The 17,675-nt window shown below is 37.7% G+C and overlaps 2 protein-coding genes across 2 annotated transcripts; one reads left to right on the forward strand and one right to left on the reverse strand.

The window, feature by feature from the left end:
* The first annotated feature begins 70 nt into the window (after positions 1 to 70).
* Positions 71 to 8,841, forward strand: LOC117563641 (monocarboxylate transporter 13). The gene is made up of 5 exons (XM_034242051.2): positions 71 to 514; positions 5,197 to 5,304; positions 6,311 to 6,538; positions 6,606 to 6,732; positions 6,851 to 8,841. Exons 2-5 carry the CDS (start codon positions 5,202 to 5,204, stop codon positions 8,400 to 8,402), a joined length of 2,010 nt encoding a protein of 669 aa, XP_034097942.1. The 5' UTR covers positions 71 to 514; positions 5,197 to 5,201; the 3' UTR covers positions 8,403 to 8,841.
* Positions 8,842 to 9,286: 445 nt separating this feature from the next.
* Positions 9,287 to 16,420, reverse strand: LOC117564929 (zinc finger protein OZF-like). The gene is made up of 8 exons (XM_034243883.2): positions 15,979 to 16,420; positions 11,212 to 11,494; positions 10,785 to 11,150; positions 10,648 to 10,717; positions 10,482 to 10,581; positions 10,218 to 10,383; positions 10,072 to 10,155; positions 9,287 to 9,836 (listed from the first exon to the last, which is right to left on the reverse strand). The coding sequence occupies exons 1-8, from the start codon at positions 16,162 to 16,164 to the stop codon at positions 9,622 to 9,624; spliced, it is 1,470 nt and encodes a 489-aa protein (XP_034099774.1). The 5' UTR covers positions 16,165 to 16,420; the 3' UTR covers positions 9,287 to 9,621.
* Positions 16,421 to 17,675: the final 1,255 nt, after the last annotated feature.

The following is a 17,675-nucleotide window of genomic DNA, read 5'->3' on the forward strand; positions in this document are numbered from 1 at the left end:
CGGTTCCAGTTCCGCATTACGTTCGTTCCGCAGCGGAGCGGCTCTCTGGTGCGAGTCGCGAGCGGCCGTACGTTCATTTGTTTTTCCACGTCTGAGAGTGTGGCACGTCGTGTGGGTGGTGTGCGCGTGAAACGACGACGACGGGAACCTTTCGTTTTTCGCGTTTTGTTTTTGTACATAAATTTCGAACACAAAAAATACGTCTAATAATTGTGTATATAATCTATGTATAGTGTAGTTAATTTTGCAAAAAAACAACAAAAAATAATTAATCAATTTACAACTGAAATCACAACAACAACACTGCTGACCCAATGTCATGTAACAGCCAAAAACCAATAAAAACACAACAACCAAATCATTCATTATAGAAACGTGCAAAAAACGTGCGTCAGTATATGTGTGTATGTGTATAAGTACGTGTGTGCGTGAGTGTGAGTGTGTACTAGTGTGTGTTTTGTTGTTGCTGCCCGCTCAGGACGAATTTAAAATTAGCTAAACAATTAAATTTAAGGTAAGTTATTAAAATGCATTCATACACACAACAAAAACAAAAAAATAAAAACGAGAACGAACAGCTGACGCATGCACAAATACAATCACAACAGGGCGCAATTATCTGTGACAGGCAAAACAGGCACAAATACACTTACAAATAAAATGAAATGAGAAAAAACATTACCTTGCCTAAGCCCCTCTCCCTCCCTCCACCAACCCCTTACACAGGCCCCGGCCCCTTTTGGCAGCAGCAGCCAACGCTTCAAGGGCGATGAACTACAACAACAACAGCAGCCAGGCAGCAGCAGCAACAGAAGAAGAAGAACAAAAACACAAAAAGCAAAGTCACAAAGTGTGACAAAAGCTTTTGTGTTGCGTTTCGTGATTTGCTTTCAATTTTTGCACGTTGCTATTGTTGTTGCTGTTACAGCTGCTGCACTATTTTTGTGTGAGCACAGATTTGAATTTGTGGGCGTTGAAATGACGTGATAACAGCAATGTTAGCCATACCTTGTTTATGCTAGAAAATCTGTGATAACTCATATTGTTGTTGTTAGTGTTGCTGCCGTCGTCGTCAATGCCACCCCACGTAACGTTTTTTTTTTTGTTTTTGCTCTGCCGCTGCTCTCTTACTGCTGTGTTGTGTGTGTTACTGCAAGTCTGAAGCACGCAGGCCCCGACACGCGCGCAACAGTATACGACGAGTATAGTCAACGTTGACGCGCCAACGACGGCGTAGGCAGCGGCACAGCAGCAACAGTAGCATAAATGTCAGTGTGTTAGTGGGGGGCCCGCTAAGCAGACTGTTACTCTTGATGTTGTTGGTCTTACTATTGTGTTGCTCCTGTTATTGCTCGTACTGCTGCTGTTATTGTTGTTGTTGGTGTTATTGCTCTTGATGATGCTGATGCTGTTATTGCTCTTACGGTTGCTATAGTTGTTGCTTCTACTGTTGTTATAGTTGCTATTCTGCTGTTATTGTTGTTATTGCTCTTGGCTGTTGTTCTGCTACGTTCTGTTACGTATCTCAATACAAATACTTGTTTGCTCTGTTTTTTGTTCGTTTTTTGAAGTGCGTCGTAAGTAAATTGGGTCAATGTTGCCATTTGACCCTATCTTCGAAATTCGTTATTCGTTGTTTCGACAACACAGATCAGATCATTGCTAGAAAGCATCAAGGAGAAACTTTTCGTTGCTGATGATTTATGCCCATATATATAAATATATTTATTTTGTATTCTTGATGTGACGCATTTACACGTTGAAAAATCATTAACAGTAGTTGATTTATTGGCCAAAAAAATTATTACCAACCATTCGTTTACTTGGGGCGCGGCCAGTCTACTTAATGCAAATAATAATAATAATGTGCGCACAGACTACAGTTAAGTAAAAGTTGTCATTGTTATTGTTATCAGCACATGAATAAACTTTGTTTAACGCCATTAATGATGTAATATTTTTAGTGCTTCGCCATGCTGAGATTACGGATTAAGATAAGCTGAGAATGTGCTGCGTTGTATGTGTTATCGATAAGCGGAATCAATCTCTAATCGGTCGCTGTTATGCCCATGTTATGTTCTACTCATTGCGTCAGTGGAGAGGGATAACTAAGATGATCAATCACAAAGCGTGGCGAGCACTGGACTTTGCTTTTCTTTTTAGCTTTTTGGCCACAATTGGCATCTTTTGTTCTGTGATTTCTGCTACTTAAGGCGGCGGCTGCTGCTTTGTTTATTGTTCTGCATGCATCTGACCAGGGGCCAATGCACTGTTCAAACACCGTGTGTAAACATAGTATATACATAATTGTGTTTAACATGCCCTGCACTCAAATGTTAAAACGTTAATTGACTGTTATCGATAACAGCTGCTGATCACACTGCACTTCCCCTTTCTGCCGCTCTCCCACTTACACTTGTCTGTTTATTTATTTACAAGCAGACAAAAGGCGCTGCCAACTCATTGTCATTGTCGTCGACATGTCTGCGCCTTTGTCTCTGCTCTACCTGCATTTACTTTGAATCATGCACACACATACAAACACTCATAGAGACGTACTTGTTTACCTACGGTTCAAATCGCAGCTGTCTTTTTTGACCTGTCTCAACACGGTGTTAAACCTTCTTAATGCCTTTATAAGTATCGTTTAAAAAATATTCTTGGAATTTTTATGACAACCCAGAGAAATATATATATTTATAACATATGGGATATGCGCTTTATTATCTATGCAGTGCGCCGACGCGCGGCTTTTGTCAGTTAACGGGTCTGCTTGCTTATCTCACATATAGTATTGTAGTCTCTCAACCCAGCCGCATTTACACTACGCTTATCTGTTTTTTTGTTTTTTTTTTTTATTATTATTGTTTTGACGAGGCCGTTAGTGTTTTTGTTTGCTTGTTGTTGAATGTGGCAGAAATGCTGCCACACGTCATAAGAATAAATATAGAAAGAAAAAAAACTATTCACACAAACTGATTTTTTATCAGCAACTAGTAACAAGTAATTGAAGCGTAACAACGCCTGATCGATTCCCTCTCTTCATCTTTGAGGCGGCGACCAGAGTTACCAAAGAGCTCAAAATCAATTGCCATTGTTTGAACACTACGCCATTTTCTCAGCACTTAAAGGGTAAAGTCTTAAACGTGTTTGTAATTACTTATTAAATTATATATACGATATAAGCTTTCTGTTAAATTAGAGGTGAACCGTAGAGCGACTAAAACTAAAACCCGCGCATCTGTCGTTTTTCACACAAGTTTAAATTATTTCTATGTGATTTATTATGTCTGACTGCGGCAAGCGATATGTGCTAACAATTTTCTCTTCAATTACTTAGTGTTACAACAAACGTTACAAAAAAAAAAAAACTCATACATATCGCAACAGGCGATTAAGCTGGTTTTAGCGTGATCGATATTTAAAGTCAGGGTTATTATCGAGCAAGGCTTTGGCATTAAATGTTTATTAACAGACGCCCCGGCTGTTAAAAGTAACATTTATCTGTTAATTCCGCTTTGTTGTGTTGCGCTTGTGTGTGGATAGCAATCGAATTGATTTGAAACAATTCGTATAATTGAGCTTTGCTCTAAATGATCAACGCGATTCACTGGGCGTAACGCCACCCAATGCAGCCCCACAATCGAACAACTAGCAAACAGACCTCGTGTTCGTTTTATATTGTTTTTTTTTTTTTATAGTAAGTGGAATACGTAATTGTTGTCAATACATTTCAATTTGAGGCGCCAATTGAATTTAAATTTGTAACAGTATTTGTTTTTGCGCAAATTTTAGTTTAATAACTTCCCAGGAAACGACCTTCAGTCTCTATATAGCGGGGCAACAAACGAACTGATGGCGTTGTTCCCAATTCCCAATTCACAATAAAAATCAAAACAATCTTTCTCCCACTCTTTCTACACACTCTTTGATTTAATAAACACATACATATCTTATGTCCCAGACAATAAACAAAGAATAAAATGTTTGAGTTTAGTGCGAAGTCGATCGGCTCAGCTATCAGCTGACCTAGAAACTTCATAGATACATAGATACAAATTCGTATTAATTAAATCGATGACGTTCCGAATAATTTTTTTTTAATTTACGATTTTTTGTTAAATAATCGGAGAAAGAGCGACCTTTGTTTGTCATTGCTGAAATTAATGTGTTGCATTTGTTTTTGGCCTTTCTGATTTACTCTATAGTCGATATACCCCTTTCCATCATATTCTTTAGATTTATACAGCGCATAAAAATTCCCCTCCAATAATTGTGAACGATGTTTTCGTTTTGTTTTGTTTTGCGTTCTGTGAATATTTATGTACACATATTTCTATATAGTTGGCACCTATGACGTCATAAGGCCCCAGCTGAAAGCAGTTTCATCACTAGCGACAACGCAAAAAACGAAGAAAAATACTACAAAATATTTACACAGTCAGTAGTGCGAAATTATGTTATGTATGTTGCTATCTCTTTCTCTGACATGATCATCATGATCCTTGACGTAGCGTCAAGTGATCAACATCTTGCATGAGTCATTGTGCATGACATGGGGCAATGCTTTGTTTGCCGAGTGGGTTGACAATGTGGGTGGTGCGATGTTATGAGGAGCGAGGGAATAGGATCACGCCACAACAAAATTTGCTTCTATTGACTCTACATATGTATATATGTATGTGCGTGCGTGCGTGTGAGGTTTACAAACTTTCAATGAAATTGAATTTTGTACTCTAGCGGTTTATCAGCAGCTGTTCTGCGGCGGCTGCTGCGGTTGATGCCGGATTCCCGAATCCGGTGCCGATTGTGCGCAGTGATGATTTAATGACGAAACATGTTCTGTCATTTAGCATGCAATTACTTAGAAGAACCATAAACCAAGATTAGACGCCATAATAAATAACACGCTCAGCTGCCAGTCTTTTAAACACACATACACAACTTTCACACACACACATTCAATGTATATGCGCATATTTAATGCCAAATATAGCTGTCCCGCATTGTCAGTTTCCTGTTCTCATCTCTTTTTCTTGCACTGTTCATTGCATCCCTCGTATATCTAGCCCTGCTGCAGTTCCTTCACACGCATATACAGATGCACATACAAGCATACAAGTAGCGTAACAATTAGAAACAACAACAAACACATGGTAAATAAACGTTCTCTTTCTATTTCTTTTACTCCTACAGAGACCATGCATAAGGAAAAAGTTCTAAGCACACAAAATGCAAATAAAGCAAACAACAAAGAGCATAAATTAAAAAACGGATCAACAAAAGAAAAGAGTGATAAAACAGGTCAGTAATCGATTTGCATACAATAACAAAAATACCGACAATAATTGCTTTTATTGAATTGATTGAATGACAATATCAATAATAGTGTATTGTAGTAGTATATCTTAATTCCATCTACTATGCTTAGTACGATGGAGACACATTTGTTATTTTGATTGATCGTGCGACAGCTCAATGGGTACATAACCTCAATCGATCATATCAACAACTTGTCATGGACAAACAAATACATACATACATATGTACATAAATGTATAAATGCACTACTATTTACTTAAGCCCAACGCCCTTTGTAGATGATTTATGATGGTGACTCAGCTAGTAACCGATACAGTCTAGCTTTTCACTAGAAAGCATCAGGAAAAACATAAATAAATACTCGCAATGCGCTGTCTTCTTCGTTCCTCTAGTGGCCAGTTATTGAATCATTCGCGACCGCATCGCTATTTTGCTTGGTTGCTTGATTGCAGCGCAAAGTATCAAAGTTAATCATTTTACCGGACGCTGACAACCAAAATCGCTATATTAATAAAACCGCTAGGCACGAGGCCTCGGAATGCGTATCATTGACGTCGTCGTAGTTCATCCATCCAGCCCCATTGGTAGTTGTGACACGTTTCGCCGGCTTAGCTACAAACATACACACACTCACTCACACATAGATGGCGCTATCAGTTTGCGTATTTTCTTGTATTCGCGGGCAGTCACCAAAAAAAAAAAAAAAAATTATAAAAAATTGGAGCAGTGCCCGCCCTATGCTTTCTGGTATGGACAAAATCACGCGAGCCACGTAATAAGCGATTGATCGCAGTTAGTAGTCCCGACACTTGCCGATAAGATATGGCATTATTTAGACTATAGGCTGGCAAAAGACCCCCACTTAAAGTATATTTGTAAGACACTCGAGAAATAGTCGGGGAAAGTCTTTAGCAAAGTGGATAGGTCGATCATATCGTGCGTAATCTTTATCTATAATTGTTTTGTTCAATCTTCTATCTATTTGCAGTTAGTCTGCTGAACAAGAAGGATGACAGCAGTGAATATGATCTGGTGCCGCCCGATGGAGGATGGGGTTGGTTAGTTCTCTTTGGTGCGTGCCTGTGCAACATTCTCATTCCGGGTACCATCAAGAGTTTCGGTGTGCTATTCGTTGAGTTCACGGAGGCCTTTGAAGTCTCACAAACGAAGTCGGCCTGGATTCCGGCCTTATGTTATTTCCTGTACAGTTCTTTGGGTAAGACTCCACCACTAATTAACTACAGTATGCATCTTTAATTAATTATTTTTCGCTCTCTCTCTAGGACCTGTTTCGAGTATTCTGTCAGTCAAGTATTCCTATCGCACGGTAACGTTGATAGGCGCCGTCTCCGCATCCCTTGGTATGATCTTATCGTTTTGGGCATCGTCCGTTGGATACTTATACATAAGGTAGGTCACAACGCAACACAACAACTGGTTATTTCGGCACTGCCAGTTTAACCTGATTCTAATTATTCAAATCGCATCATTAATTAACTTGGGAATCCCTTTCTTTTCGTTAATGTAGTTATGGCGTTCTGGTTGGCATCGGAGCCGGACTTTCGTTTCCCCCCACAGTGTACATTGTCACCTCGTACTTCGTGAAGCTGCGCGGTCTGGCCAATGGCCTGTGCATCTCGGGCAGTGCCCTCGGCTCCATCATATTGCCACCTGTGTTGCGTTGGCTGCTGGAGGCGTATGGCTATCGTGGCTCATGCTTGATTATGGGTGGCATCACGTTGAATGTGCTGGTGGGTGCATTGTTCTATGAGCCCGTGGAGCAGCATATGGTGCGTGTACCACGCGCTCGCCAAGCACTGGACGATATACCCGAAGAGGAGGACATTGGCATTGTGATGAAGTTCGAGAATGTCGATGAGAAGCCAACACCAACGGCTCCGACCGCAGAGACGGATCAGATGGACGAGAAGCATTTGTTGCCATACAATTCACCACCATCACCGCTGTATTTGGCCGACGATGCCGATAACAAGCAACAGTTTATACGCAGCGCTTCGGCTGCTGTTGTCCAGAACTACAGCAAGACAGGTGATGAGTTCCAACCTCGTGCACGCAAGATTAGCACCCCAGTGCGTCTGCCCCAGCGCAATCAGACCTTCACGCCGGGTCAATTGAATTCACAGTCATCATTGTATGCCGTGCCCGAGGGACGGTCCAGCTCCAATCGGCTGGCGGCGAGAAACAGCTCACGCAATCGCCTCTCCAAGCGCTCACCATCGACCAGCAGTTTTCTGTACATCAGCACGCCGTATCACGGCAGCACGTTGTCCTTCCAGCCCAAGGAATTCTCGTCACACTTATCGCTACGCTCGGCGGGCAGTGACAAAGCCGGCGGTGATCATGCCTCATCGGATGCCACTCGAGCGGATGATGTGAAGGGCGGCGGCAAACAGCAGCAGAGTCAACGCAGCAAATTCTTCGATCTAAGCTTGCTTAGAGATCCCATGTACTTGGTCATACTCATCTCGAACTCAACGAACGCCATCAGCTACACCAACTTCATCATTCTGTTGCCCGCCTTTGGCTTAAACCGAGGTTTCGACAAATCCATGGCCGCCTATCTGTTGTCTGTGGTGTCGGCAACGGATTTAATTGGCCGCATTGGTGGTTCGGCGCTCTCCGACATGGGTTTCATACCCAAGACATGGTATTTCGTCGGCGGCCTCTCAGTTTCGGGAGTTTCATTGGCATTACTTCCCTTTGCCTACACCTATGGCGCAGTTAGCTTTTGGTGTGCACTCTTTGGTCTCGCATCGGGCATTTATGTGGGCATTACGGCCGTCATAATGGCCGATATGTTGGGCACGGAACGCTTAACATCATCCTATGGCATCAGCCTGTTTGTCAATGGCATACTGCAGTTGGTGGGTCCGCCACTTTGCAACTATTGGACCGAGTCGGTCAAGGACTACAATCCGCTCTTCCATACGCTCGGCCTGACGCTCCTCGTCGGCGCCAGCTTGTGGTCATTTATGCCCTGGATTGAGCGACGCAAAGCCGAAGAGGAGGCGAAATTGGAGGCGCAACTTGATGAGGAAGCTGTCGATGCTGGTTATTGAAAACCAAAAAGCCAACACCCCACGTACAATTACAATTAGTTGTTAGGCTTTAAATGCGTACAAAAGAAGATGATAAGGAGCAAGACAGAAGTGGGAGATCGCGAGTTGACAGTTGAACGAATGGGGGAATAATATAATGTAATGAAGACGTAGATGATGATGATGATAAAGATGATGATTAGACCTAAAATGGCATTGGAAATTTTGGAAATTGTTAATTTGTTTCTTCCATCAGCTTTTTTTGTCTAACTGTTAAGTCTTAATTATTATATTGTATAATTATTACAATTTATTGTTTACTTAAAATCAATTTATAGCTTAAGCCCAATAACAAATAATATGTGAAAAGTGTGTAGCAGTGAAAATTTAAGAAATGAAAAATATTTTTTCTATAAATATGCTGAAAAACAAAAACAAAAAACTCAAAAAAAGCAGTAAAAACTGAAAATTAAAAAATGGTATTGGTTGTTTTATTTCTTATTTACCTATTTGAACTGACCGCCGTTTTAATCGAAAATGCGTTGCGTTGAAGTGCGTTCGTTGTGAATGGCAACGGCGTAGTGGAGAACTATCGAAAATTACTTGATATCGATTTTTTATGGGAAGCTTTAGGGTTTATTTGCTGACAAAAATCATAATTTCTTTTTGTTCTTTAGTGTAATAGACTCTAATTTACAATTTTAGATGATTTACTTCAGTCCTCTTTTTCCATAAAAAATAGTTCTTAAAAATCTATTTTATGGTAACGCAATTTATCGATTTTGTTGAAAATATCGAAAGTTGGCAAATTTGAATTGTTTCTCATGGAATTAAGCACACTGTTAAATAGAATTAATTATAAAAAGCCACAAAACTTTAATTCAATATTAATATTCGTTTTTAATTCATCTGCTCTCAGATAAAATTACATTCGTATAAATATAATTGTTGTGGAGTTTTGTAATGTTAATAAATTAAATCCGTGTTGATTTATTGTGTTTGTAAGCGTTGTTTGTTATTTAAAATCACACAAATCGATAGATTGATATAAAAATTTAAAATTTTTGGTCATATTCTAAAACTACTGATACTAATTGGGAATAATTTATTATATTAGCATCAGTCATTGTTGTCTTCATCCTTAGCGTCGCTCCCTCTATAAAGTGATCCTTAAAGAATGGCCTCGTAATCTTAAGTACACATACATTCATTCACACACATAACATAATTGTTCATTTATTTATTTGTCACTAAATTCTGTTGCACCATTTGAAGACTCGTATTCCTCTTCTTCTTCAGTCGAAATACTTTGATCTGATTGAAAACCAGATTTCTCTCCATCATCTGTAGATTCACTCAGATCCAAGCATTTGCTACACCTTTTCCTCTGCTGCGATTCGCTGCCTGTGGCAACAAACGCCTTTCCACATCGAATACATTCATCTTGGGAAGTACCTAAAAGAAAAGAAATGTCAATTTGATAAGTAATATTCTTTACAATAAATTCAAAAGTGTTCTCAAAAGTAGCATATAACAACTAGCGCCATCTATGTTTTAGTATAACAAGTTATAGGCATGGGATCAGATAAGCAATCTCATAAGTATTCAATGCTTTACTAAGTATTATTTGTATCGATCTAAACATTTTGAATATATTCAAATAAATGCATTCTAATATTAATTAACTTACCATCGTGTGTCTTCATATGCGCCCTCAAATTGCAGGCCAATGCAAATCTCTTTTTACACAATTCGCAGCCGTGTGGTTTATCTCCTAAAAATGAGATCATAAATATTAGTAACTGAAGATTCATACGTTTACTAAGAAGAACTTACCGCTATGCAGAAACAAATGATTCTTTAAATTTGTTTGCTTTGAAAACCCGCGGAAGCAAATGGAACACTTGAAGGGCCATGAGCCACTATGAACGTACTTATGGGATTTCAAATCTCCAGGAGTAGGGAAGGATTTTGCGCATAAATTGCATTTGTGGGGTTTTTCCTGTTGGATGGATGGAAAAACGGATTAGTAAATGTTAAATTCATGACTTTACTTTAAATAGAAATGTAACAAAAAATGAAATAAGATATAAGTATTACCTTAATGTGAGTCATTCTATGATAATAAAGATTACTGCTAGCTGTAAACCGTTTTCCACACACTTGGCACTCGTGCGGCTTTTCCCCCGAATGAATTCGCCTGTTTTCAAATATATTATGTTACTCGAAACGTTTTAAAAATATATTTCAAGTAAAGTACACATACCTATGAGTATTTAAAGAACTGGAAGTACTGAATCCCTTGCCACAAACCAAACAAATATGTGGCTTTTCACCTGCAACAAAGGGAATCATATAAATATATCATATATATAACTTAATAGTAGGTTTTTTTTAACTCACCCGTATGTGTTCTCATGTGCCTCTTAAGAAGACTTGGCCTATCGAAGGCTTTGCGGCAAACTTCACAGGGTAGCAACGATCTTTCACTTCGTCCGATGCGCTTTTTTGTCGGCGAATATTGATAGTTTTTATGGGTAATGTTTGTTTTATGGGCGATAACTTCAACATCTTCGTATATGGTCTTCTTCAATTCATCTAACGATGTTGATGAAGTCGTCGAATTATCGTTTGTGCTTTCATTAAGTGAACATAAAGAACCAGAAGAATCACTCAACATGGACTTTTGCTCATCCTCACTTGAAGGCGGAGAAAGTGGTAAATTTGGTATTTTATACATCAGTGTTAAAGACAAGTCCAATGGAGTATCTAATCAATGAAAAGGAGATCTTTAAATATCTAAATAGGATGCTTAAATGTCGATGCTTACCTTGAAGAATCGAGTCCATGGCCTGTCTGTAGAGCGTTGAACGCAGATTCATAAATATACTCTCTTCGGGACGTTCGGGTAGATAATATGCAACTAATTCTTGGTAGATTTTAATTGGTTTGATAACTTCATACAATGGATCACCCTTGACCATCGTACAGATCAGATTCACATCAGAGGAGAACGAGCCAGCGGTCCTGAGGAATCGAATCCAATTACAATGATGCACACGGGTTCCATAGTTTTGTGAAACCTCGTGATAGAGCCCATAACGGTATCTCAACTGGAAAAAATTAAAGAAAATAATACTTGTTATGCATGCATGTAGATAATATGTATTTTAATATGCAAGAAATACATATTTCCGAATTCCTTAGACTTTTTTCAAGAAGTTTTCTTAAAAGTAAATTGAGCGCCTGTGGAATTAGCGTGTAAAATTGACTTTTGGCTTAACGCACCCTGTTCTATGCGGGTCCTTTGAGGACCTCAGCGGTCCTTAGCCCAACCCTTGAAAGAAGTCAACAGGTGTTTTTGATACAACAAGTAAGGTATGATGGCTTTAGTTTATTTCAAAAATAATATTTACTTACAATTATTTTCTACTACAAATACAAAAGTTTTGAAATAGATTTAATTGATTTTTAGTTTATCATTTCATTCCATTCATGGTAACATAAGCTGAACAAATATCAGAAATGTAAAAACAAAGAGGATTTTGAGAGGATTAATTTAGGAAGGAAACAGGTGGATAGAGGATCAGAGAGTCGTCCTGGCGCATGCCTCTTGCATTATGTTAGATTGATTGTAAGACCCTCAGCAAGGGTACCAATGAAAAAACACATGCTGCAAGCAATAAGTGTTCGAAAGACGTTACTCAAGAAACCTTTACCCATATTCCCTGAAACAAGGGTAGCAGAGTTAGCGTCACCTGTCGTTCGTTGTCTGCAAGGTGCATGATTATTTCAATGTGTGTGTGTATGTGTGTGTGCGTGAGGGATACAGGGTATTTAGTGGTCAAGCATACTGGTTTTAATCACAGTACTTTTATATTAATATTTTTTATGTTTATCATATAAATTTGTATTTTTTTTTAAATTTTTTTTTATAACTCTAAGTAAAATTAGAATTTTTAATTTTTTTTTTGAATATGTACCCCACATATTTATTTATTAGAACCCAAAATATTTTTAATCTACATATTCATATATTACTAATAGCAAGATCATTATTTCTTTATTATTCGTTGGCTTTTATGAAAATTCTTGAGTTATTGGAATTGGCAGCAGGGAAGTAGCAATCATTGGTTCTCAATTAACTATTTTTGTAAGAGCCTCCACCTCCTCCTGCTACTTGCACCGATGCCAAGCACTCGCACTCACACTCGCACTCGCATTCGAAGTCGCGCGCGCGATCGTACTCGACGTATGCTAAGAGCAGATGCAATTTGCCATTCATTATGCCGAGGTTGCAGAACTGGATGTGCCGGTTTTACGAGTTAAAAGACTCTCGCATCCATCGTCCACATATCGTCCACATATATTTATAGTATGTGTGCCTATGTGTATATGTGTGTGTGTTTTAAAAGAACAACAAACTATATAACAAGCCTTGGGGAGGACTGCATATATTAAAGGGTCCTCCAATATGCATTTCCAAATTCGCCGATCGATCTAACGGCACAATGTACAATGTTCAACCAAGTTCTTAAAATGTCTATTTCAGAATAAGTGCTCTAATTTCAAATTTTAAAATAAATATAATTTTTGTACTATATCGCAAATTTATTTATATTCTTTGTATCTTTAATATACGAAATCTTCAACTTTTTCTGTGATATATATTTTATTTTAAGATAAGAACCCAAAGAATGTGCTCAAGATTTTAGAAATAACTTCTGTAAATATTTTAGAAGACATAAATTCTTTCTCTGAATTTAATCTAAATCTATAAAAATAATAATTTTGGAAACAAAAGATTTTAGAAAACACCTCTGTAAATATTTTAAAAGATAAGTTTTCTTTTACTCTGACAAAATTTTGAAATAATATGTATGATCATTTCAATTAAAAGAGTTTTTGAATATATAAAGAATAAAAATTTTAATAAATATACATAATTAAAGAATACGTTATTATGGTGATTAAAAGAATTTCAAATCTTCCTCTCGGGCAATTTGAAAATTCTGCATTTCATGGTCGAAAATTGCGGAGCCATCTGGTCAGATGCACAATACGTACGTATATAACATAAATACATATGAGGAGGATATGTATGCAATGCTGATCCGATAATTGATAATCATACGCAGAGTGCATATGCTACTGTTGTAGGTACAAGAGCACTTATGCGCACACATGTTTATACATATGAAGATATGTTGCCGTTGCCGTCGTCGTTGTTGTTGTTGTTGTTGGCGTTGTTGTTGCTGCTGCTGCGCAGTAGCCACTTCCGGTTGTACCTGTCGCTGGCTCTCTTGCTCACACGCCCTCTTTCTCGCTCACGCACACGAAAGGCACAACAGGTTAGCCTCGGGCGTTTGAAATTGTTGCCAGCAAGGATTGTAATCTTCGAGGTGCCGAAGATTTAATGCCACTGCAGATTGCTCCCTGCATCTGGGCATCTGGGCTTCTTGGCAACTGAGCAACTGGGCATCTCAGCATATCGGCCTCTTGGCTTCTTGGCATTCGTGCACCGCATCGGTAGCATCAATTGCTACCTATCCAATATTGTTTTATTTGGCTTAGGCATAATTTATTCAAATTAAATATGCTCGCTTTTCTCAATTGATCTCTGCACACGATATATGTATGTTTAGCGTTTAAACTTAATTCATTTCTCTGTTCTCTCAGTCCCAATTCTTGGCCAACAACAGCGGCGAAAACGTTTTGGCCAACTCCGTCGGCAAAAATGAAACGATTTTAAATATGAAACTAAGGCTCTCTTTCTTTTTAATCGAAAACAGTGGCTGAGACATTCAGCTTCTGCTCTTTAATTTTGGCTCTTCAAATTAATTTTATTTTACGCAACAGCTGGTTAACACCCTTTTAAGGATTCTTTATTTCTTATTTTTATTAATTCTCAAATCTGTTACAACATTTTGAAATATTTTCAATATACTCTTTAAGTATAACGAATTTATTCTTATTATAAGAACTGAGATCATTTCGATTATTATTCCTTTGGTTATTTAGAAATCGTCTTATAAGATTGCTTGACATGAGACAAAATATGAAAATGAGACAATTGCACAATTATAATACATTTAATATGTGGTTTCTGTGTGTGTGTGTGTGAATAAAAAACCAACATACTAAATAGCTCTGTGTGTGAGTAGGTGCGGAAGATGTAGGTGTATAAGTAGGTGTAGATGTAGGTGTAGGGTAGATGCAAACAGGAATGTGTTACGGAAATTATTTTGATATGGCAGAGAGTCGTCTATGGGGTGATCACTCTCCCATGACGTTGGGAACTCTTAAAGACGAACATAAGACGTTTTAAAGAAGTTCTCACAGTTTTCTTTAATGCTTCAGCAATTATTCAACGCAACGTCTGGGAAAACTTAGGAGGGGCTGGATCGTCCATACTTATAAGCATGTTTGTCCAAAATAATTCTGCACCAACGATGCATGAAAAACGCACACACACAAACTCACATAGAAAAATGTGAAGCAAGTTATATGACTCTTGAAGAATAGTCGTAGATCTGACCAAACGGGGGGCGGTTAAGTTAAAGCTAAATTTTTATATCTTAACTATAGAGGAGCATGGGAATTTTCTCACGGTTATTGAAGAAGACAGTGCAAAGTCACCCACCTCATCGTATACCCGTAATTCTTTTCTTTCCATTTCTACGAACTTTCCGATTTCTAGAAGTCTTCTAAGTCTAATTTCTTTTGTGTACGAAACTTATTTAATCTTTTAGTTTTAAACTGAGAAATGATAACAAAATCTTTTTCATGTTTTACCAAATTTCCTATCATTTTTTAATTAATAAAGATTTTTAAATATATGATCAAAACACACTTTAACAACACCCTTTAAGGTTCTTCGATATGGGGATGGGGAATTCCCAAGTTTCACCCTTAAGAAGTTTCTTCTGACAGTTCTTAAATTATCACAATTCTGAACATTTCTATCAAGATTGCATCTTTTAATATTTGATGTATACTTTTTAGTTGATCCTGTTAATGCAAATAATATTGAAATCCTGTAATTTACATTTGCTATAATTACTATAATTTAACATATGCAAAATTTATATATATTTTTTCTATTTATAAAATCAAATTTAAATGACAAAATAATGGGTTCTCATATTATGAATTTGTTACCCCATGACGATTACTTGATTTTTTCAAAAATTTTTGTCACGAAAGATTTACTCAAAAAATATATTTCAACTGGCACATACAATATACCAATAAAATACTATAAGACACCCTGGCGCATACTTGATTTTTTCTAAGATTTATTTAATAAAATATTTAGTCTAATAGATGTATTCAAAATAAATGAAAAATAAAATATTTAGAGCCCCCATTTCAAAAAAGTGAAGTGACAAGAAAATTCGCAAAATCATAAGAAAACCAAAACACGAATTAAATCGAATTGCAAGCAGACCTGTTTGTGGCAAGTGAAATGCTTTCAGGAAATAAATATTACTATCAAAGTAATAGCTATACATATATCCAAATAAATCCTTGCATTTAACGCTCCAATTTTTGTCAATAAATGATAAAAGAGTTAACGACTAATTTGAACACTTACATCATTTTCGCCGGGATGCTTGAGGTTTTCAATTTTATCGGTACGAATAGTGCCCTGGAAGGGATAGAAGAGTGATCCCTTTTTGATGTTGGTCGTTGCACACACGGTTAGGAGACACTCGTTTTTCGCGGATAATAATGTCTTCGCCAGTCCGAACTCTTTTGGTATTAAAACACACGATTCCATTTTTGTTAAGTTTTTTTTGTTATTTTAAAATCCAATTGATTTCCCCAAAAAATTACAATTATTAACAGTGAATTGAAAAGGAAAATGGGAAAGAGCGTCGAGACGTTTGGGAGGCGATGATGTTGCGATTGCGATTGCGTTAGCGCTTGCGTTTGCTTTAATTTAGTTTAGTTACGACGACGAGTTACGACTTAGCGCACCCATTTCTTTCAATGCTCAACAAATACTGCGTGATCAGGATCGCTTGAATCGGCCATGACCTTCTGAGAGGAAAACTGCAAACACTTGAAATACCAATACCATTCAGACGACGCGACTACTCACAACTACTACCAACAACGCACACTATCAAACGTGAGTACTAAAAACAAAAAACAAAAAAAAAGAAGAAAAAAAGTCGTCGCAGGCAAGCAGCAAAATTAAGAGCCGGGCTCATTTAACTCAATGCTCCACTACGTTACCAAAACAAGATCAACATTACACAACGAGCGAAACAACGAACGAGCGAATGAACGATCACAAACACGAACAAACGAACGAACGAACGAACTACGAGCAACGGCTATCAATTGATCTCAAACAAACTCGTCTTGAACGCTCTGGCACGAGCAAGAGCACCTGTGCACGTTTGGCCACTCTGGCCACAGAGTGTGGCTGTATGTGTGGCTGATGCATAGCTCCCATCTGTGCACGTGTGTGTGTGTGTGAGTGTCTTTAGATGTGTGTGCCTGTAGGCTTCGTTTGATGTACAACGCACACACTCACACACTATGGCCATGTATGTAGGTATTTTAACAGGTAGCAACTTGACTTTTCTCCAAGACGAAGACCGCTTTTGCCCGTCCATCACCTGTTGCATTGTTAGTTGAGCGGGCTGCTGCCGCTTGTTATACCCGGCATCTAGAGCACACAAAGGTGCATGGTAAATGAGTGATAGGGGAAGATGAAATGCATATATTGTATTGTAAACAATCCTCAATTTACAATAAATCAACTGTTTTAACAGAATCCTTGTTTATCAAAAGTATGAGACATTAGAGTTTTAAAAAGTTTGTATAGAAGGAAGAATCTTATATCATATAAGATGTAGATAACTGGGAGTGATGACAGTTAGAAATTTGATTATTTTACTAAATATTATATTAATATTTTATATTACATTATTCGCTTTTTCCTCAATGAATTGCGACTATCTCCTGTTAATCAATATACTTAGATTACTTTCCTTTAAATTAAATATTTTGTATATACATATTTCTTTTCTTTATACGCATATCTCTTGCTTATCCCTATACCTACATTACTTTTTTAAAAATTAAATATTTTTAATATATATATTTTCTCTTAATAAAAGCATCATCAATTGTTCAACACTTTTACGATTAATTTTAAACCACTCTGCGTATACTTGATTTTTAAATTCACCCAATATACTTATTACCGGGTATCGGTCGGTCGTAATCAGTCTTCGGCAAACATCTCACTTGTTATCGTTACCTCAGTCCAGTTCA

This window comes from Drosophila albomicans, chromosome 2L (assembly GCF_009650485.2).
Source record: "Drosophila albomicans strain 15112-1751.03 chromosome 2L, ASM965048v2, whole genome shotgun sequence".
NCBI lineage: Eukaryota > Metazoa > Arthropoda > Insecta > Diptera > Drosophilidae > Drosophila > Drosophila albomicans.

Coding starts and splice junctions, on each gene's coding strand:
- LOC117563641 (XM_034242051.2), top strand. CDS start 5,202: ATGCATAAGGAAAAAGTTCTAAGCACACAAAATGCAAATAAAGCAAAC. Junction 5,305..6,310: donor AGAAAAGAGTGATAAAACAG/GTCAGTAATCGA, acceptor ATCTATTTGCAG/TTAGTCTGCTGAACAAGAAG. Junction 6,733..6,850: donor GTTGGATACTTATACATAAG/GTAGGTCACAAC, acceptor TCGTTAATGTAG/TTATGGCGTTCTGGTTGGCA.
- LOC117564929 (XM_034243883.2), bottom strand. CDS start 16,164: ATGGAATCGTGTGTTTTAATACCAAAAGAGTTCGGACTGGCGAAGACA. Junction 11,151..11,211: donor CATGGACTCGATTCTTCAAG/GTAAGCATCGAC, acceptor TTCATTGATTAG/ATACTCCATTGGACTTGTCT. Junction 9,837..10,071: donor GCATATGAAGACACACGATG/GTAAGTTAATTA, acceptor CTTTTCTTTTAG/GTACTTCCCAAGATGAATGT.